The following is a 22,684-nucleotide window of genomic DNA, read 5'->3' as shown; positions in this document are numbered from 1 at the left end:
CAAGTGTTGTAGTATATGAATTGCAATTCATTTCCAGGATTTCATGGATTTCTATGCAAATAAACTCTTTTATAGCAGCCGGAAGTTAGGTTTTTCTACGCCATTTCGAAGTTCCTTCACGAAGACGACGCAATTTTAGTAATTAATGTCTCTGAAAGGTCGATAAATGACCCTGAAATTTTACACAGCCCTTTATTAAAAGTTTAAGCACAGCATGCAGCAATTTGTTTTAAATCTTATCAACTGAGCCTGGCGATGGGATAACCTTAACGTGATTGTGGGACAAAAGTTTTGAAGTGAAGAAAGTGGAGTTAAAACTTTGAGCATTTAGGTTAATATTTACAGAAAACAGTGAGAATCTTGCTGTACAAAAATGTTTGCCTCCACTTCCATGTTATTGGACGAAAGATTTTCGATGATGGTGATACGGTAGTTGAACGTTCCACGGTTTGATTTATATCGAAAAGGAAAGGAATAGCCTGCGGACTAAACAAATTCCATATTGCGTGAGGGTTCACGGCCGAGGGAAGAAATTAATTGCAAGCGTGGGCTCTCTTTTTGCCAATAAGCGAGAATGTTCCCTGCACTCGCATATCTTCCGCAACTGACGTCTCAAATCATCTCTCGCAGCAGCGAATGAGAGCGCGTTTCTCTCCAGGCTTCGACCCATAAAATATAACCTTTTGTGTCAACCACCGTACAATATGAGTTTCCTTCGAGTCATAGGCAACCCTCTTGCGAGGGCTGCCTTTTTCGTTCTCGGACGGACAAAGCAGCGTTTGCGATTTATTCCATGGGATGGCTTGGAACGAATCCCTCGATATTTACGAAAATAATAATCGTATGTTGGTCCGTGTTCTTCTAACTGCAGAGCCAAAACGATGCGATAAGAAAAAAACGCGCAATATTCTCCCAACTTATGAATTCATATCTCGCCTGCCAAAAAACATCGTGGAACGGTCCCATTTTTCTTTCTCTCCGGCTGCTCGTAATTACATGATTTTCTTCGTGTCAAAATTCATACGATAATGAAACGTTGTAAGTCCGTAGAAAGATCTGAGCTGCACGGGCACGTTTACAAAAAGCGTGACCAAAATTAAAATGGGAAGTAACTGAAAAAAACGTTCGAAAACGCTCTTTTTATACTAACCCGCGAAATTGACGTTCCCAAGAACCAGAATGCACCCGAAAAAGAAAACGAATGAACAGAAACTGAAATTCTAACGACGATTTAAAAAAGCTAGCTCAAGAATGGAGCATCAGGAAGGAGTGAAATGAGAGAAAAGCGTCGTTGCAGCGCAGTTTATCCTTAAAAAAGCCAGTATAACCGATGGAACGAAATCCTTCTCCCAGCCGAGTCAAATTATACGGAAGCTTTGCCACGACGAGAGGTCGAAGTCGGTTCATTCACGAGAGAGCTTTGAGCATGTAGGGGAGCTGCGATATTATACGTCGCTCGGGTAGATTTATTTTTCAGTGGTTTGGATGCTGCAGAGAGTGGAAGGCAAAAGAGAAGTTAATTTCGACCATGTGTCTATCTCACCACCAATATAACCGGCACAGAAGTTTTCGAGCTTACAAAGGCTTACACCATTATCCAAGAGATCACGAGAAACTCGGATGTACGAAAGGCACGAATCATAAGAGCGATACGAAGAGAAAACACGATGAAGGGACTGCGAGTTTGAAAATGCGAAAGCTTCCGGAGAGCGGATCCGGAGCTTCACAGTGGAGCAAGGCTTTTTACACGACGAAGCGGCTCGAACTCTTCCTCATTCTTTTTCTCCCTCTCTTCTGTTTACGGTGGATTCAAGGACAGCGGATGAGATGATGAAAAATGAGCCGGAAGCCACAACCGGGAGGCCTCGATAGCGAGAAGTACAGAAAGGCGAGAGAGAGAGAGAGAGAGAGAGAGATTGTCGAGTGGATTCGAAGCTGAAATCCACCGCGAAATTGAAAGGCTCAACATGCTCGACCTGCCACGATTTTACGCCAGCCGAATTTTCTTACGAGACGCTAAATCTTTCCATCCGGAGTGTCGAGCAAAATAAGCATACCAAAGGAAAGCTCTCACGGTCGTGCGATTTCTGATTAGGAGTTACGAATTTGCTGCTCTCATTGGCAGCGTCGTTGTCGAGGTTTGACACGAAGCTGTGGCCGGCCGAATATCTCGTCGGAAAGGCACATGCGCATCCGTGTAAAGTCAACAGGCGACGCTCAAGAGTCGCTTCAATTGAAGATTTAAAGCCCAGAATCACACCGGCTTTCGTCAAGCTGCTTCTGTGTTTCCAAAAAAATGTTCGAATATTCCAGTCGTGGGAAGCGACCAGTCCTCTTCAGAGGAGCAACCGGCTCCAAAAAGTGTCGTGAAGAATATTTGAAAACGCGAATTCGAGCTGAACATTCGGAGCTTCGTTACTGAATTCAAAGTCTCAGTTTTTTACGAAGCTTCTAAACTTCAGGGGAATTCATACTTTTGGTCGAAATTGTGCACTCGCCTTAATCCTAGCTTAACAATGTTTCGCGGAATCCATTTCCGCTTGACGATTGCTGTAGACTCAACAAAATTTCAAAACGAACTTCCCCGATTTGAGGGTACAGATTTCAAAATGGGAATTCGATCCGGAGAGCGGAGAAATTATTCACAAAAATCGAAATTTATTCACAAAAAAATTTAAGACACGACAAATATTTTTTGTTTTGAAAACCAATAATTTTATCTGCATTTCAACCGTTTGATGGAAAACTGCAACGCACTACGACGTGTAGCCACAGTGGCCATAAATAGTGGACAACGACAGATATCATGGACGCTTTCCCGGAGAATAAGATTCTCGAAATAGCTCTGATTTCAGTTAGAAACATTTGTACGAGCTGTAATGCGGAACGAAACCTCTGAGGTGTCTGAAGGGAAAGTATAGCGAGACGTTGGCTTCTCTTTCCTTCGTTTAGAAACTTCCACGTTTCTTTCCATCGCACTTGCTCTTAGAACCTCTATTTTTCGCATTTTTCACCGTCACTTCGTCTTCATTTTTCCTTCCCACAGCACCACCCCAACTCCTTCCGAGATTAATATTTTTTTCCAAAATTGTTTCTTTATTTGATGTTTTTTCACGTTTTTTCGCACTTCCGCACGTTCGTATCAATGCGGTGATCGTTCCGAAAAGGTATTTACATTTTAGATGAAAATTCCCTCGGGAAAGTGCCCTTTCTCAATTGTTCCTCAAGATCTTTTCACAGTGACATTTCAGAGAAGTGGCTTTTTGTACAACGACTACGAAAAACTCGCCTGTAACTAAATATTCAAATAAATTTGCTCGTTGACGATCATCCTAAAGTTTTTTTCGTAATTTTTTCTTTTTTCGGAGAAAAGTTTGTTTTACTTACAGAGTTTCTCTGCAGAAGCGAGAAGAATGATTTCTTTGGAGTATTTTCCGCTGCCGGGGATAATCGAATTTAGAGTATTTCATTTTGTCACAACCTCAAAAAACTAATAAAAATTCTGTGATTTAATTTCTTATCGGATTACCAGCACACCGAGTATTTATGAAATGTTAATACTGCGGGTTTAATTCATTAATTAAAACGAAATTAGAAAATTTTCAATTTATTACCGGGAATGGCGTAGAAGAAAATGAGTGTGGAGCCTAAGTTGTTGACTCTTGTTCCTATTCAAATTTCAATCTCATGGCACGTACGAAAATAACTCAAGAGCATCATCAAGAACTACGACGCAGAACGTTTCGCCTTAAAAGTATGAGCAAAAAGTATCCGCTTACAAATTTGAATAAAAATAAATAAAAATGATAGCAAGAAGCATCTAAAAGTTATTGAAATATTGAAATAAATTTGAAGTAAATATTTACAGTACTCACTTCTGTTAAAAAGCATACCAAATTATTTTTTAAGCATCATAATTTATAAAAAATGATACCGCGATTAATTGTAGGGAGGGGGAAGGTAAAAATTTTATTAAAAATTTTCTTTTTAAATCTGAAAACCCAGAAAGGGGTAGCTATGAAAATAAACACACGGAATACGGAAGCATAAGTATTTTTTTTACCTTCCCCATTCTTAAAATTAATCGCAATATAATTTTTTATCAATATTACATGTTGCCAAAAATGTTAGGATCATATTTCATTGATGACAATAGTGAAGAAACTGAAATTTCATTTGAATTTTTTCAAAATTTTATTTTTTTTTGGTTTTTGTACCTTCCCTCTCCCTAAAATGAAACCCCCATATAATTTTCAATTCATAATAATGCTAAAAAAAAATTTTAGGATCATTTTTAGCAAAAATAAGTATTCTAAATGTTTACCAAATTTGGTATCAACAATAAATATTGATTTTCTCTGGCTCAGTTGAAATTCGATTCAACATTATCAAGTGGAAAAAGTAAACATAAAATAACTTAAAGGAGAGTTTGTCTGTCAGGAAAACGAAAAGGTTTTCTGGGTAAGTGGAGGTCAAACATATTTATTATATCATCAGCCTGTATTCAGGAGACTAATCGAGAGGCAGGAGCTCGAAAATGATTGTAGCTCAGGTCGAGCTAGCTGTATATGTATATATTATAATTGAATTAACGAAGCGCGTAATTCGGATCTAGGGCTTCCATCGCCCCTGGGCTGGGATACGTATAAACTTTAGCCGCCGCCGCTACAGAAATCCATCCCTCAACAAATTTTCGTTCTTGTTTGCAATCGCGGGGGACGAATGACGTGCTGTATATACTCTTGCAATCACGCCTCCATTATCATGTAATACGATTGAAAATCCGCTCGCTCATTTGCAACACGGTAAAATCGATGGACGTTATAAAAGTAAAATCTCGTATATTACTTTGAAACGCGTTCCATCGTCGAAGTACTTCCAATCCGATTAAAAGCAATGTTTCATTTAATGTATTGCTGGCCTAAATGCATGAGTGGAAACTGATGATGTCAAAATCTACAAAGAATTTTCAAATGGAATGATCTGAAAAATGAATTGAAACGTTCAGAAATAGCCAAAGTCAATAAATAATCGAGCACTGAAAATTAACACATAATTTTTTTTTTAGGAATAAGCAAGTTCCACATGTAAGTTTGTTAAGGTAGTTCATGCACGAAATGATTTTCTTAAAAAAGTCTTAAAATTTACACAGAATTTAAATGCATAATCGACTGACACGCGTATCATCAAATTTTAAAGGGTTCGTCTTATTGGTTATTGAAATAAACGTGCTTAAATATGAAAAAAAAATACACAGGGTCATAGAAACTATGTGTAAAAAAACGTTTATTTTTTCCATTTAATGAATGAACGCTTCTTTCGAAGTTCATGAAAAGGTTTGGGAAAAAATTCGAGACGATTGCCCTTCCAGTGATAAAAATATATCACGTTAAAGATTAAACAAAATTGGTAATAAGCACTCGTATAACCTCGTATTTGCTTATTTCAGCATTTTGTTTCTTCTTGGCTTGGCCCATCCCTGTCATAGCCTTCTGTCTTTTTATTAATACTTTTTGATCCATTTACCTTTGCGCTCTCTAAAGCGATTTTTTACATAAAAAACTATGGTATTTTAGCCTGAGCCGAATAAAATTTTGGGTTCAGTCAGTGTTGAATCCCCGTTTAATTAATGGCTTGTTATTTCATTAGCCAAAAAATGAGTTGGAAAAATTATTTACAATTTTGAATAAATAACTCTGACATTAATTTAGAGTGATTATTTCTTCATTTAGGAAGTATAAATCCATCCAATTTAGACACCCATAAAATACGATCCTTCGGGCCTTAAGAAAATTCATTTTCAGCAGTCAACATAAACCAGTTCATGGAATACCTCAAATCTTATTCGAAAGTGTTTTTTTAATGAACCGCGCTCAATATGATTGGCATATTAATTGGTGGTATCGATTAAATCTTCTTCGGGCGTGTTAGGATTTAATGGATAAATTTTTTTTTTTCGCATTGTAGGCAATTTGTTAATTAATTCCCCAAAGATGAGTTCAATTTTCTGCTGTTGATATCGATGTTCACCGGAGATTTTACGTCAGTTCGGCTTAAACTTTACGTATTTTATTTTTATTCGTTCTTTTTCTTTTTTCGACCCAATGGGGAAGAACTCGTCTATTTTTTTCAGAAATTATTATCTCAAATTATTCATCAGGTCAAAGTTTTCGACAGGGTCCATTTTTTTCTGTGACTTATCTGTTACGCTTTGGAAAATCGAGTACGTCGAATAGATCAGAGGTCGAAATTCTCGTTTTGAAATATTTTTTCACTTGAAAATAATTTATAGATTTTCAAAAATTTCATTCTATTGGTTATTCCATTTTCAACATACTATTTTTTTTAGTCTTCATCCTCTTCGATTTTATTCATATTTTTTCATGAAAAGCTGCCATTTCCTCGACGAGTTTTATTACAAAAACAATTTCACAGATTTTTGATAAACTTTTTATCGGAAACTGACACCGCTAGAGTTCTGCGGCGACTGAGAGATTCTGAACGTTTTTTTCTTCAATGAAGAAATCAAAAACTCTCTTCCATGAAGAGTGGGGAACGAAAATGTTAGAATATTATTTTTTTTCGTAAAAATATTCATAAAAATTGCGAAATCCTGAATGCACCGTCCGAGAGTGATTCTTGTAATCAACTTGGAATTTATTTTTCTGTATGAAAGTGCAGGTCTTTGAACAGATTTTTAATCCCTTTAAGGAGGGTGGCTAGGGACGATACAATGTTGCCATGCTAAACCATGTAAAATACATTAAAAATTTCAAAATAAGATAAGAATTTAATAAAATTTGGTGAACATATTCTTTAGAGTTAAATTTGACAATACAAATTTTTTAAGATTTTTCTTCTGTACAGTTATCGAGTAATTGATCACTAAAGTTCATGTGTATAAGCATAGCGTTTCCATATATATAGGTATACATTCCGGGCATAAGAAATCTGCTTTAATGCGTAATTACTCGATAACTAAGCAGAAGAAAATTTTGAAAAAAATTGTGTCTTCGCACTTGATGTTGAAGAACATTATCACCAAATTTGATCAATTTCTTATCAATTTGACGAACGTAGCCACCCTCCTTAATTGCATTCTCATTTGAAAATATTGAAATGGATTTTCTAATTTCTGGGAGGGTTCAAGCTGCGTACAAAAAGTGGAGCTTGCACCATTCAAGAACTTTCTATATTTTTTCAACACATTTTTTAACAAAATAAAAGAATTTTGAAATCGCTGCACGAATCCTACGTGAACATGTTACCATGCATATTTTGACGTCGTGTCAGACTGATACGAAGCAATGTATCTCTCGTACGTGGGGGTCGAAAAAACACCTGTCATTGTACATATCAAAAGTTATAGATTCCACAACAGCTACAGCCATTTCCAGTATCGAGTGTGCGAGGCCGTATCGAGTGCTGTTTGCATCGGTGATTTTAGTGCGGAATTGCTCTGCACTATTCCATTGTTTTCGATATTGTCCACGTAAAAGTTAGGAAAAAACGATTGGCAATTTTCGTCTGGGAGTTGTGAAATATTTACTAATACAGTTTGCTCGTACATTTGACGTACACGGAGAAAACGTATTCGTTTTGTATAGTTAGGAATATATTATTTTTCAAAAATTTTCAAATTATTTAAGCACCAATTACAAACAGCATAGTATTTTTTAAATCTTTCAGTTTTTCGTCCCTTGAATTCTAAACAGCTTTGTGTGGATAGCAAATCGTGTCAGACTAGCACTTACTGATTACTGGTAATGCATTGTAAATGACAAATTTTGACTTTCAGCATAGTAAATTCTATAATAAATACACGAATATACACCGAATACGAGTGACATTTTACCATAAATACTGTTTTTTTCAGGGTTGCTCGAGCATACTTTGCAATATAAATATTTGAAGTGACTGAAAACATTTGTGGCTATGCTTATATGGGCAATAGCAGTAAAATTAAGAAGGGTGGATAGCGACGATACAATGCTGCCAAGCTAAACCATGTTGAATAAATTAAAACTTTCAAAATGATAAGAATTTAATAAAAATTTTTTTTTAAGATTTTTCTTCTGTACTGTTATCGATCACTAAAGTTCACGTGTATAAGCATAGCGTTTCCATATATATAGGTACACATTCCGGGCATGAGAAATCTGCTTTAATGCGTAATTACTCGATAACTAAGTAGAAGAAAATTTTGAAAAACTTTGTGTTTTCGCACTTGATGTTGAAGAACATTATCACCAAATTCGATCAATTTCTTATCATTTTGACGAATGTAGCCACCCTCCTTAAAATAAAGAGTTACAAAAGTGTCAAATCCGTAATAATAATTTTGGAAAAGAAATATTTAGAATGGTAGAGTTTTTTAGGTTGAATCAGTGACGATGATTGTGGAATGTTTTGAAACCTTATCGAATCTTTATTACTTTTTTACTGATTTTCAGTTGTTTCTGGGCAAAGCCAAATTGAAATTCTATCGAAATTATTGTTTTTTATTTTTCATTTAAATTCTTCGTTTATGGTTTACAAGCTGACATGTTCCATTTCATGGAATCGCGATCAAATTCACGATAAAATTCTGATACAATTGCGATGAGATTCCTTCGCACGAGATCGTGTGTGATAACATTGTTTCTGAAATGTCTTGATGCATCGCTGTGAATTTCTGTGCAATTCATATCGCATCGATCACGATTCAGCAATTTGTATGACTTATTGTATGTTAATTCGTAATTAATTCAATCCTCTCCCCGCTATTTCTTCATGCGTTCATCCAAATGGAAAAAATCATTCCGCGTTATGCGCACGATTGTCTGCTATATAACTGAACAAGAGGTGTGAACGTGCGAAATTCGAATTCATTTTTTCTTCTTCGATATCAAGCTACATGAAATAATGGTTATGACATTAATATTCTATCGACTTATTTGCATTTCAGATTATCTTTACCTCTGTGATCAACGAATATCAATTATTATGCCAATTAAACATTGTACTGAAATATTTCATCGTTAGTTTCCTTTTTTTCGACGTAAACCACAAAATTCTTCCTAACGAACACAGTTTTTTTGAAACTTCACAGTCTTCGCTCTACTGCTCCAATAAAAAAAATTATTCGAGCTCAAATATTAGTGGGAAAAGTAGGGAAATATATATAGAAAAAAATCCACCAATTAGATATTAAAAACTTGGAAAAATGGAGCAAGTGCACCAACGATTCGTCATATCCAATATTCAGAGTTTCAACTACAGCCAGCATTTCTTGGTGCAATCACTCTGTACTTTTTGCCAGTATAAAAGCCCCGAGAACTTTAGCGTTTTTAGTCTCCTGTCAGTCAACGAGTGTCGAGCAAGTCTGTACCTCGACACAGCTCCCCATTCCCGTCTCGCAGGGGTCGTTTAAATACCGGAGGTGAATAATAGCGATGGAGAAGTAAGTGAAAAGTGCGGAGAAAAATGCTCCTCGGTAATTGCGCATATTCCATTTCTCGAACACTGTCGAGCTGCGAAAGATTTTTTTGTCAGTCGAAATCTCTCCTCCGTTCCTACCGCACCCTTTTCTACCTTTTTTCGTTGTAACCTTTTTCTTGGAAGGAACTCGTGACAGATGCCGACGATTAAGCTTCCTTTCCCCGCTCGCTTGCCTCGTGCAATCCTTATTTTTATAACTTAATTGTCGCGACCAGTCTTCGAAAGCTTTTTCAGATTTTCCCGTGACAGAACTCTCAACTCAGGTGCTCTGCCATTCGTCGCTCACGGTACCATGGACACGACCGACTTATTTTAAGCTTTGCTACTTTTATCGTTGTCACAAGCAAAAAATAAGGTAATTACGGTGAAAGTGATGACGAATTCGTTCCTTCTTTTTCCAAGAATCGATGTGCGTGCGGTTGACGCCAAGAATTAACCCCGGCGGTGACACCAATCTGTTTTTTCCTCGTTCCTTATCGATTACTGTTCCGAAACCTTCGCTCCGTTCAGACGAGATCAAACTTCTCGAAAACTCCGCAATTCATTTTCACGAATTAGCTCCTAAGACTTATTTGATCTGCTCGTATAATTACGTTATACACGCAGGTTGCGAAATTCGTTTTTGTAAATCCGTTGACAGGTTTCTTGACATTTTCTGATTTTCAGGAAACGACTTCCAAAGTCTACTTGTGTTTTTTTCAATTTTTTTTCCTCCATGAACAGTCATAATATTCTAAAAAGTGGTCAAAAACAAAGAAAAATTATGTGACATAATAACGAATAATCGGGACCATTTTCGATGGAAATATTTCGATTTTTGGGGTTGCTTGGTTTCACGTTATTCTGTTTTCGTCGATATCAACCTGAAAACACAATATTTCGGGACTGCGAGTGTAAAACGGTATGGGATATCCTTAGCGAAGCTAGAATCCAGTTGGAAATCGGTACAAAAATTTTCAGAGAAGTTTTAAGCACGAGTGTGGGAGCGGATCCACCGGATATTGGATCTGAAATCCCGTATAATTCCTGGCGGATCCATTGAAGGTTTGAGCTGTTCGGAGCTCTGTACTATGGCAGCGACGATCGTGAAATACGCTTTGCTTTTTCATCTTCCTGGAAATCTTTTTATGTTTATTCTTGTGTTTCTTCAACACGTGTTCACTTCGCGTATCGCATTCCCTTTGTTAAAATGGGATGCTTTGCACCGAGGGAAAAAATCGGCGCCGCTCGTTCCCGGGCACAAAGATCGTCAGGCTGGCAACCGATTTGTTAAACTACAAATGAATTAATTCCCAAAGGAAAAGAGTTAACGAATGTGTCGAAAAGTAAGATATTTTATAATGCAATCGGAAAAATTTCGTCCCTCCGTCGTTGGGTCGACTACGAAGCTCTCAGCTTCGTACGTACCACGTGTAACAATGTTTCAGATTTATCTCAGAAATACCGCTTTTTATCGCGAGGCTTGGAGCCTCGCCAGGAAAAAATAGAGATAGTAGAACCCCCTGAAAACGCCGCAACAATGCATCTGGTGATTACATGTACATTGCGAAAAAATAATCCTCCGTATTCCCCATTCGAATAACCTTGGGAGCTTGCATCTTAACCTGGGGGAGATAACGATGCAGCAATGGACAATTACAAGACGATGACTGGGCTCAATGTACCATGAATTGAAATATACGAGACGCTCCAATATTATCACGAAAGCTTATTATTTGTCTGACTATTGTTACGTACTTTCTGGTTGGTATACTGCCAAAGCGTTTCAGGCTTTCATGGAACAGTTGGATCGCCGATAAAACGACTTTTATGTGTTGCTGTTATTGATGAAAAAAACTTCTACAGTCGAGAAATCAACTTTTAGTTGATCGGAAATGCAAGTAAATTCGTGATTTTGTATTTTCATTCGCTGGGTTTCCAAAAACTGATCGTTGACGAAATTGAAATGTTGATTGAATTTTATAATATTAATATTCAATAAATTTGCGATTTTCTGTGCTCGTAGAATGTAGGAAATAAAACAGTGAGCTCGAACAGAATGACAGACGGAATGAATCTTTGACAGAAGTTGGTTAAGTGCCAATTGCCGAAGGTGCTACAAGAAACGATGCCCCGCCATCGGAAACATTAATTGGTTTGTTCTGATCGTTAGATTTGACGTTTACACGAGGGTCTACGGTCTTTTTTCAATTTTCCACGGGATGGATTTCCGAAAGGTAAATGGGGAAGGATGAAGAGGACGAAGGTTCGAATTCTGTTCTAGCCCTTTGGGGTCTTCCAATTAAGCACGCTTGTCGATGCCTGGGGATAAAAAAGGTCTGAAAAAGATTTACCAATTAGGAAATATCATTTGTGCTGAATCCTCGAAGTCAGGAAAAAACGAGAGAACATATTTCTAATTGGAGAAAAAAAAGGAAGACAGATACGACACACGATCGGAAAAAATGTGGGTTGAAGTTTAACTCGAAAACACGAAACATGGAATATTGATTTAACCAGACTCTGTGTCGAGTTTCCTTCATTTTCAATACCACTTCAAACAGCCCGGCTGCAAATTCGAAACCACGACGAACCATAGTCGTCAAAATATTTCGCAACGAAATCAAAGAATTTTGCCATAAATTTAGAAAACTGCGCTCCGTTTTTTTGAGATCTGGAACTCGATCAGTCACGTGGTAATCCGTACAATGTTTAGCATAGAAATAAAATTTATCCTCGTTGTTAATTCACTTGGAGATTTAGCGCGATTACATATACTCAATTAGGAATTTATTTCTTTCGATTAAACCATCGCTTACCACAAAGTTTTCAATAATACCAACGAGAGCTTTGAGGAATACGTTTAATGACTAATTGGATTATCCGCTCGTTTAGTGAACATTGAAGGCAATTTTCCAGTGGCTATTCACCAATTCATGTTGAACAAACGTTAAGGATCGATGCAATCAAAATGAGTTGATTAATTACGTAAATGAAGGACGGTTTGTCCAATTAGTTGGCATTGATTATGCGATACACTTTTCAGGATTTTATGAAACGTTTCTCCATCCGATCACTCTTGTCATGGATTCGTGTTGGTGCTTTCGACCGTTGAGAGATGAGTTACAGAACGAAGGCGAATGCAATTTGTGAAGCACGACCAACTCCAATTTGCTTCTGGTTTGTGCCGCATATTTTCGAGTTGTACAATATAATACCCGGGGGAATTTGAAGTCGCAGAATAATGCGAATAGCTGAATGTGTTTACGAGGAAACATGCACTCTGAAGTTTGCGAATGAATTCCAATCGCACTGACAACAACATCACGGATGCTTGGAACGCGATTCTGACGTAGTAGAAACATGCTGTGTATAGGCAGACCGCTCTGCGAGTGTGTTGCGAAGCGTTGAAACCTGCTTTCTCCTTATTTTTGCGATTTTATGTCGCACCGAAGTGGGCTCCAAATAATTATGAATTTTCATGTTTCAAATTTCGTTCTTTATAGATCGTTGATAAATTTTCCGTTGAATTATCCGGTACGAAGTGAACGAACGCAGATCGTGATTTGTTCATTTCAGAATGGAGTTGGTACCGCCCATTTTTTTTCATTTTAAGGTTGGCCTATCGCAAACTTCACTATTAGATACAAACGCGATATTTTTTATTTGATAGTTCAAGTGCACAGGAAAACGCCTGCAAAATTTTTGGGCGCATTATCGACTAGTTGTAACGATAAATAATCGATAAAATTTAGAAATTTAACCAACAGCTTGTGGAGACTGCGCTCCAACTGCGATTTGAGCCATGAATAAATAATTCTCCCGATTAGATATGTTTTTAAAAATAATTCTCAAATGTTAGAAAAATGATAAGGATCATTTTTGAAAAAAAAGAGGCTTGTTGAACAATTGAAATAAAAATCTTCGATTTAGTCGCGTAATTACGTGGTGTGTCGTCGTCTTCTGCTACTACCGCTCTGGCTGCGTAGAGATGGCAATGCTGCATAACCTCGAATAACACCGAACGGATTCGAGTATGTGAACTGTCAAAGTGCTCTCATTGAATAGTGGTATTGAGGGTTCTTATCCGAGAAACAAAATGCTAGGAAAAATAAATTGTTTGAAGAAAATTTTTCTGGTCAAGCCGAATGGCTGATTGGACGATTTGAGTGGAATCAGAATGACATTAAAAAACTCGATAATAAATTATGTTCCATAAATCATCACGACACACACTTAAAAAATCACGGACTTTCGTAATACTAATAAAATAATAATAAAACAATCAGATAAGTCCATCATCGCTAATTTAAAGTTTTCAAAATAATAATGTGTCTCTTGACTAGCTGCTGCGATAGGTCAACCTTAAATCGCACTTTTCCTGAGTGTCAAGAGTTTCGTTGTCGTAAAATCAGTCTTGGATGTACTCCTGGAAAAAAGAAGTTGATTTTTGTTGCCAGAGGACTCGATAGAGCCTCGGGACCAGTAAATTGACCGTCGTCTGCTGCTTTTCTTAGTATTCATTCAAAAACTCATCGCTTCGAAGGTTGAACAATTTTCTCGTTGAATAACCAAAGCCGACGAGAAGTTTTTTCCCAAATCATCGATATCTGTCACCGCGTTTGCGAGCTGGTGCGCTAAAAAACTTGACAGTAACTCGTATTTTTATGGTGAGACTCGGCCGACGCTCCCCGTTCGCTCGACAAGGAGAATCCATCGATCTCCTAATCGGTTTGACGTCGCAGCGATATTGTTGGTGAGCAATTATACAGATCGTTCTCTGGTAATCGTTGGAAGACCCTAATTACGGAGACTAAATCGATTGAGTTTAAAAAACTGAACAACTTCGTACAATCGAATCTGAGATTTCCCATAGAAATCTTAGTCCAATGCCGCCCTAGGCCAATATAGCCCCAGAATAATAACCCAAAAAACATCCGAACAAACATATGATCATGTATTCATGTGATACAGATAATATTGTACATTTAAACACAAGCATTTGTGACGTTATGCCCCAAAATATTGTTTTTCGATCGGAAACAAAAAAAAATCATTGCATTCTTAAGTTGTGCGCAATTCCACGCAAATAATCGGCAGTAGAAGATAGATCACAAAAATATTTACAATTCTCTTGTATTGATCCCGGCATTTTTTTTGCACTACGATCATCTCCACGAACAATTTGCTCCGCTTTTATTTCTGTGAGTGATTCATAATAATCCATAATTTATAAAAATCATTCACAATAATCATGCACAAAAATACACCTCGTACATCATGATATTTAGTGCATGGAATATTTTCACATATGGGATAAAATAACTAGGCTATTATTGCTTGGTTATTATTGCATGGGATATTCAGGTCGGAGCCCCGAATAATCACAATTCTTGTTGTGGAATTTTAAAATGCATTCTCAATCCACTTTTGTTGTAATAAAAATATATTTGTGACACGTGAAGCATTCGAAATACTTAGAAAATCGATGAAACTGTGTCACAATGATGGTGCTGGTAGAACAAATCAAATGTATCCATTCGTAAAAGGGAAAAAGTAAATTAGCCTTTGACAGTGCGAGCTGTGGGTACTTTAGCGTCAGAAGAAGTGACGGTATCCTCAGCACATGAATATTAAATGTGCGCTCACTATTCTGCTTGACCACTTCTTCACATTGTTTGAACTTAATTATTCGGAAAAACCAGTAATTACATTTGAATAATCTTATGAATATATTTATTGGAATAGTTTGCGAAAAGGATGCATTTGCGATGGAAAATGTTGAGTTAATACGTAACCAAAGGGGAAGGGGGATTATTTATTCAGTTGATGGAAACGAAATTACAATGTTCGTTGCATAAAGGAGTGTTAAAAGAATGAGGATCGATCGTGAATTTTATTTACCGTATTGAATTTCCTTTCGGGGATAATTCGTTGGACTAGGAGTGGTTGGAAATAGCGAGGCATCGCAAAGAGCTTCGGGAAAATGGGGATAAAAAAGATCCATGTCCGAAGCACGTAGCGATCGAGTGAGAGCGGATTCACCGTGTATAGTCAGACGATTCGAGGAGTCTGTTTAGTTGCGCTCGTGGCATACCATCGAAATGCAACGCAATTCACGCTCAAGGCAGATCTCGCGATACCAAATAGTTGGCTGTAGGATGCGTAGAACGTCCAACCGCGTTTCGCCACCTTCCTACCGCTCGAAACGAGTTTTCTCGCTTCGTGTGTCCCCCTTTTTTCTTTTATAGAATACAGAATGAAATATAATGTTTGGACAGCTGAGTTCCACTCGTACTACGCCTCATAATAACCTCAGCAATGTCTGATCGTTCCAGCACATTCTTCCCTCTGCAAAACCCAACTCGCCCGAGCCCATTAACTCTCCTATAAAATCACTTTCCCAGACATTCTTTTTCAGAACTTCTCTTGATAAGCACCTCGATAATTGGGAAGAATAAACGATATTAATTTTCGTTGCACCTCATATTTTCTCCATTCGCGCAGCATGATCAATGTAGTCGTGAGACACTCGGATGAGATGTAGACAGACGCGATCGTGTGTTTTGATGTCACAGTTAAATTATGTACCAACGCGGAGCAAAACATTCGTAGATCGTTTTCGGAAGTTTTACGTAAACTTTACATAAGCTTGTTACTTTTACATGAAAGTTGAGGAAATCATCCAAATTGGATGTAGCTGGGATGTATTATTATGTTATGAAAACCATGCGGTTGGAGAATCGACCCTGTTGATTCGAGGCGCAGTCGAAAACACGTAGGTAAATTGCTCCAAAACAAGCTTTGCAGGCTGCCAAACTACTCTGAGACTTTTGTTACTTGCGAAAATTATTTAAATCAATTCTAGGATCGTGCATCGTTTCAAAGAGAAAATACCGCTGGCAGGGGGCGATTGCAACAGAATTTCGAATGCACTCGATCCTGAACTTTGACAAGTTTGGTGATTGTCGTGAAGTACGATTTTGTGTCGAGCATAATCACGTGAAATTGTTTACAGTGATCAGAAGCCTTTTGACGTCCAAAACGTTCGTAACTTCTTCAAAATTATTTATAACTCTAGTTAAGGAAGGCCACGCGAATCTAATGGAAATCGAAGATCCCAATTTTAAGAGTTGAAATTTGGAAATATGCTAGAAATATACAGGGTGCATTTATTCCTATTTTAGTCTAGTTGTCGAGAAAACGACTCACGAAAATCACATTTTTTGAAGGGTTATGCACAGGCTCTTATGGCAGGCACACTTCCTGTGCGACCATTTTGATTTAATGAAACGGGATCCTCCCAACTTTGAAGAGCCAAAAACGATAATAAGAAAATATAATATTTTTAGAGATCAATGATGTCTTGAGAAAGTCTTGTTACCGGTGAAAATCACTTGGGAATGGAAACAGAAAAACACTTATTTGAGGTTAACGAGTAATAGAGACATAAACGGTGGAAGGTTTGACAACACCGTGAGTCAGCTGGCTTAAGAGGATGGATCAGTCGGTATATCGCAACCATAAGTGCGAGAGAGATAGTTGCAAATTTCAAAATCGAAATTCTTTAACACAGTTTGACCGATTAAAAAAAGGCTCTGTCAGTCGATTTTTGCCATCGTTCTGCGTAGGCTCTGACAGAGCCTTTTTTTAATCGATCAAACTGTGTCTAAGAATTTTGATTTCGAAAATTCCAAGTGAGGTTAGTCGACTGATCCATACTCTTAAAATATAGATATGCATACGCATGTAAATAGAAAATGGCTGTTGTCACATTTTGCTTGAGGATTTTACTACGAAAGTATTTAAACCGCTGTCATTATATTAAAAATTAATCAATCTCAACAAATAAGTTACACATAATTTTAATAATTGTGAGAATAAATTTTATTCGTTTTTTTGATCATCAAAAGAGCAAAAAAGTTCAGTTGCTTTTTTGAATCACAGGTTACGAAAATTCGTCTAATTCTGAGCGAGCCGAAACAAAAAACTGTTTCGACTAGCCCAGTTGATTCAGCGACTTCGGAATGTTCAACCTCCAAAGTTTGACCTCTTCCTTAGGACACATCCATTTATTCTGTGTCTCATTAGTTTCTGGTGGACTTTTTTCGGGCGTCTTACACGTGATCTTTACATATTTACTTATCGATATTGAAAGTTTCTTTCAAAACTGTTTGCTAATGCTCGCAAATTTCCTGCAAAGTGAAACCTTCCAAATGCCTCCGATCAACGTATTCAAATTTATTTGAATTTTCGTTTGCTTTTTGTTTTGTTGTTTTGAAAATATTTGCTTTTTGCGAAGATAAAAGACTCAAGAAAATTTCTGCACTTTCATATCATTGTTACACGCATCGATACGTCACGTCAGTACTTTCCAGTAGCAACGCAAATTGAGATTAATTTTCATACTTTCTAGGCGTTAGGTACTTCCAACGAAATCTTTCAAAAGTCGAAACGTACGCTGGACTTTGGCTGGCCTTGCCTTTTTCCAAAATCAACTGATCCGAAGAGTTTCTATGAATAATAAAAGCGTCCTGGAATTCGGGTCGGCAATTTATTTTCATTAGAAAGTTGAATCGGACTCGTGTTCCACGTGAAGGACAACTCCTTGCTGTACGAATAATTAACGATCGTTCGGTTTGGGTAGATTCACTCTTCGACGTCGGTTTATTCTTCGGTTCTTGGATCGAAGTGGAAACATTCGTTTCGGTGAGGCATTCCACGTATTCTTGGGATCCCTTATTGTTTATTGGTATTTCAATGTGGTCGCGTGTTTCTCGAAGTTCATCGAGCCCATCGATCGGTTTTTCTGCACTGACTTCACTCTCTGCGATCAATTCAATCGTTTTTTCGTCTAGTTTCGATTCAAGGTTAGTGGCATGTTCTTCACTGAATTCCGGTTCGCGAAATGAATTTTTGAGGAATTCAGAGCAGCGAGTCTCAGGCTCAGTGACCTCAGGAGCAATGTCGCTCGTTTTCTCATTCGCACAAAAATAACTTTCGTCGGAGAATAGTTTTGGGGCGATGACCATCGATGGGTTGGAATAATCGATCAAAGAATCGTGAGCAGGTTCCCTCAAGCGAATGTTTGAATAGCCACTGAAAATTATGCTGTGCATCAATCAACGATTCCGTTTAATAATCATACTTCGAAATACACTTTCCAAAAAACAGTCAAAGTTTATCCATGAAATATGAGCAAAGCGAATGCGAAATTTGCTTACAAATAAAGAGAATTTTCATCGCCAGAAGTGAATCGAGGGCCATTTATTATTTTGTAGATCATGCTCAGAGGCTCCGAGCTCGCCTTCGTCGATGCTCTATAAAAATTTCCATTTCGTTTGAGCGTGTCGATCTGCGTCATCGGACGAATCATCTTGAACTATTTTCTTTTCACGTTTTAATTTTTAATCATCTGAAATTTGTGAATTTATTATCATTCGGAAGCAGCTTTTGTATTGCTAATGAAATGGGCTCAAATATTTCGAAAGTTCGTGCTGAGAAGATCCTAAGCAATTTACTCGATACGTAAATAAAGGCATGCCGAAAACTTTTCCATGTTTTATTCCACTGCCTCGAAATCGAAGCAAATTCAAATGGGAGTATCAAACGGAATAAATCGAAATTTATTCAAACCTTTCATGAAGGCGATGGGAAGTCGACCTAACGGAATTTATAATGGCGAATATGTGGGGGATGAATTGAATTATTTTCTAGCTGTAATGTGCTCAGGGAATCGAGAAAAAAAACCCATTTCGTTCGTGTCGTGGTTTGGATTTAAAAACGTGAGAACGTTGAACACAAATAATCGAATGCGATGCTTTCTCGGCTTGTGGACAGCATGGCAGACATTTTTTGTAATCGAATTCACAATTCAATAGAGCTTACGTTACTACGATTGGACAAAGGAAGGTTCCATTGCATTGAGTAAATTTTTATTTATATTGGTTAAAGTGAAAAAGATTGAAAGTGTTTGAATTAAAATTAAATTCTACGATAATAATTGGATAAACAATAACTTTTCACAAAACAAATTTGATTTTCTTTCACTTTTACACTACCAAATAATTTAGAATTTTCGAAGCCTAAACCCATAAAAAATAATTTACTTTACATAACCACAAACCGAACTCATTTCCTGGCTCATCATCCCCAGTGACTTCTAAATGGTTATACACTGGTTACCACTGAAAATCTGTATTATTATATCCAGTAACGGTGCTCTTAAGTTCACTTGAACGTCTCTAAATTTTGAAAATTGTCCTTTCCCGTCAATTTCATGCTTGTCAATTTTTTATCGGGTGCTCAATCCCTCAAGTGAAACGCAGACATCGCCAAGAGATCGGCTTTTGTTATTTTATTGAGGAATTGGGAATGGAAAATGATCGAGAAAGCTTGTTCTATGAGAACGACTTGGACTCGATTACTACAAACTACTTGAACTCATCATCGACTGAAAATCAATTTCTAAATACGGAATCACGATCGAATAAGGCAATTCACCGAAGATTTGAACATTGATAAATACGAAAATATGTAAATCTGATAAAAACCCTGCCTAGTTTGGCGAGACGAGAGAGGAAGGAGATACTGTCGAGAAATTTGTGTGTCGAGTGCTAGCCTGATTGTGCTTGACATCAGTCGTGTGTCAACTTGTGGGAGAAGTGACCTGGGCTGTTGTGGTGGAGTTGACGTTAAACTGGGACGTGGACGACCCTCGAAAGTTCTTCACTGTCCAATCCAATGTCCATGCACATATAATCGAGGCTACCACAGAAGATCCGTTCTCCATGCACGATGAGAACACACAGAAATCTGGATATGGCATGGAGCATGTCTGATCACCTTGGACAGGTTCACTCTTTGTGAGAAGGGAACCCTCGAGACTTCATTCATAGTAAATTATGGAAGGTATATTCTAGCGCGTCATTACCTCAACCTGAAGGATTACTTTCAGGTTCTTACCCAGCGATGGCCATGACTGGAAGCCACTTGGCAATCGTTCATACGAGAGTGCCAAATTGAAAAATGAATAATTTCAGGTACTAACAATAATGGGGGAAGGAATTATTTGAAAAAGTCTGAGCTGCAAAGGTTTTTATCCAATTCTGAAGAATTTTTCAGTCCTCATGATTCTCAAAGATTTTTCGATGTCCTGAAGCTCGAGCAACGTTTATCAAAGTAGGTAATTTGCATCCTAAGATTTTGGAAGCTCTCGGAAAGCTTTGGAAAAGTCTGAAAAGGGTCGAGCTGAAAAATATTGAAGGCTCTCACCAAAAGTAGTGAAAAGGATTTTCTCAATGCTTTAGCAACATTGTGTTACGTGATCTTCGACGGTTGAAAATCTTTTTGCATAGCCAGAGGACATTGATTTCCCATCAAGGCTGTCCTACGGTGCAAACTTTTTGTCGAAAGATGGCCACCCGGAGGTGTTTTATTGTAATATATCGGAGGTTTAAAGCTTCTTTGAAAGTACATGAAAATCTGTAGGTGCTGGCAGAATACTCAAACGAGAAGGAACATGAGGGGAGTGCGAAAGAAGAATGGCGAGATTCATACGTCAACGAGTGACAATGCTTTCTCGTTTCCATTATAAATCCTGTATTTCAATGGAGCTCCCCCACCCTGTATTTAGAGTCTGAAACCTTTCCATCCTCCCCGCTTTCGATGAAGAACAGAGATAGAGAGCTGCACGAAATTTGCATCATGAAATCCGAGTTAAAATACTAGTTTCCAAATTTATTTATTCGATTCCTAACAGTACGAAATTCACGATAATTCCATGTAAAGAAACGAGTCACTTTGAGAAGTGAAAATGCTCCTCCACCCTTCACACTCCCTTCCACAGAGAGCAAAAATATGTTGTCATTTGTGAACGTTTTCATGAACTCGTCGCATCTTCATTTCGCTTTTTTTCCAGGCATCTCCGATAGCGACGCGGTTCAGACATTGCTGGCGAGATATCTCCAACGCCGTCTTCAAAGTAGTTCACAAATATCGACTCCCCCACCTCCCTCGGTTATCTTCAGTTTGGCGCAACAAAATCAACGTTCTAAGAGCCGCCAGGCAGCTCAAACTAATAATATATCACCGTTGCATTCACTGGAGGAAGAAGACACCGATGATAGGCAGAGAAACGAAAGACGCGAACGCAGGTACGAATACGACGACTACGAGGATGATCTCGAGGGTTTTGAAGACAGCGACAAAAGCAGAACGCGGATCAATCTCCTTGCCGGTAATGACAAAGAATATCTATTTATTGGGCTCCCATCTGGGAACAGAAATGCGTGCGAGTTTCATCGAACTTTCAAATATCACGAAACCCATAAATTCATGAACGAGAAGGATCCAACTCCGAGTAACGGGTCGCATGGTCCGCGTTATTTAACAACTTCCAATCTATTTTAACGTGTGCTTATCGCTGCGACGAAATTTTATTGTTTATCGTTAAATTTACGACTGGAACGGACTTTGCCTTCCCACGATGGATTTTCTAATGTTGAAAATTCAAAGGTGCACTCGCGTGCTTTTGCGGCTCGTGTCCCCGCAAAGATTCTTCGATAAAGCTACAACGTACGTTCAGCAGCAATTTTACTGACTGGACTCAAAGTACAAGTTAATTTTTCAATCAGACTCAAAGTACGGAAGGCGTTTCAAGACTCATTTCTAGCTCATTTGTAAATGTACTGGAAATCAGAAGCCTTAAAAATCATCACTCATCAAAACTCGCTTGAGGTGATAGTTTTGCCAAAGCGTTTATTGTCAATTTTTTTTTCATTTTGTGGCCTCCTTAAAATTATACAAGTTTCCAGTGTATCTTCATGAGGGGAGATGGAAAATTGAAGACGTCATGCAACGAATCCAACGTTCTTCTCCAGTTTTTTACATTCTCATTGTCACTTACAGGGCTCGATATATCAAAACTCGAAAATACAATTGACAATGTCAAAACCCAAAATAGTTTTATCGAAACTCGACATTTTATGAGAAACATTTTTTCCTGGAGTCCACGAGTTTTATCGTCCTTTCCTTTCAAACGATGACAAGATAATTACGTTCATTGACTCGTCATAGAGATCGGGCTGTATCGACGAGGAAGGTCGAACACAATTGATAAAAAGAGGTGAACTCATGCCGGAATTCGAAGGAAGGTTAGTTAGAAAGGGTGAGAGAAAAGTGAGAGGTGGGATCGTTTTGGTATGAGGTTATGGATATGGGTAGT

At 37.8% G+C, this 22,684-nt stretch overlaps 1 protein-coding gene across 1 annotated transcript in view; it reads left to right on the top strand.

The window, feature by feature from the left end:
• The window catches only part of LOC122418803 (low affinity immunoglobulin epsilon Fc receptor-like), a 54,726-nt gene that overhangs the window by 5,996 nt on the left and 26,046 nt on the right, over positions 1-22,684 (top strand). Inside the window, exon 3 of the mRNA XM_043432926.1 lies at positions 21,380-21,697. Coding sequence (XP_043288861.1) covers positions 21,380-21,697 — 318 coding nt within the window. The remainder of the gene's footprint in view (positions 1-21,379; positions 21,698-22,684) is intronic.

The sequence above is a fragment of the Venturia canescens genome, chromosome 1 (assembly GCF_019457755.1).
Source record: "Venturia canescens isolate UGA chromosome 1, ASM1945775v1, whole genome shotgun sequence".
Lineage (NCBI taxonomy): Eukaryota > Metazoa > Arthropoda > Insecta > Hymenoptera > Ichneumonidae > Venturia > Venturia canescens.
The sequence above is the reverse complement of the archived record's forward strand: the minus strand, read 5'-3'. Positions and strand labels throughout refer to the sequence as shown.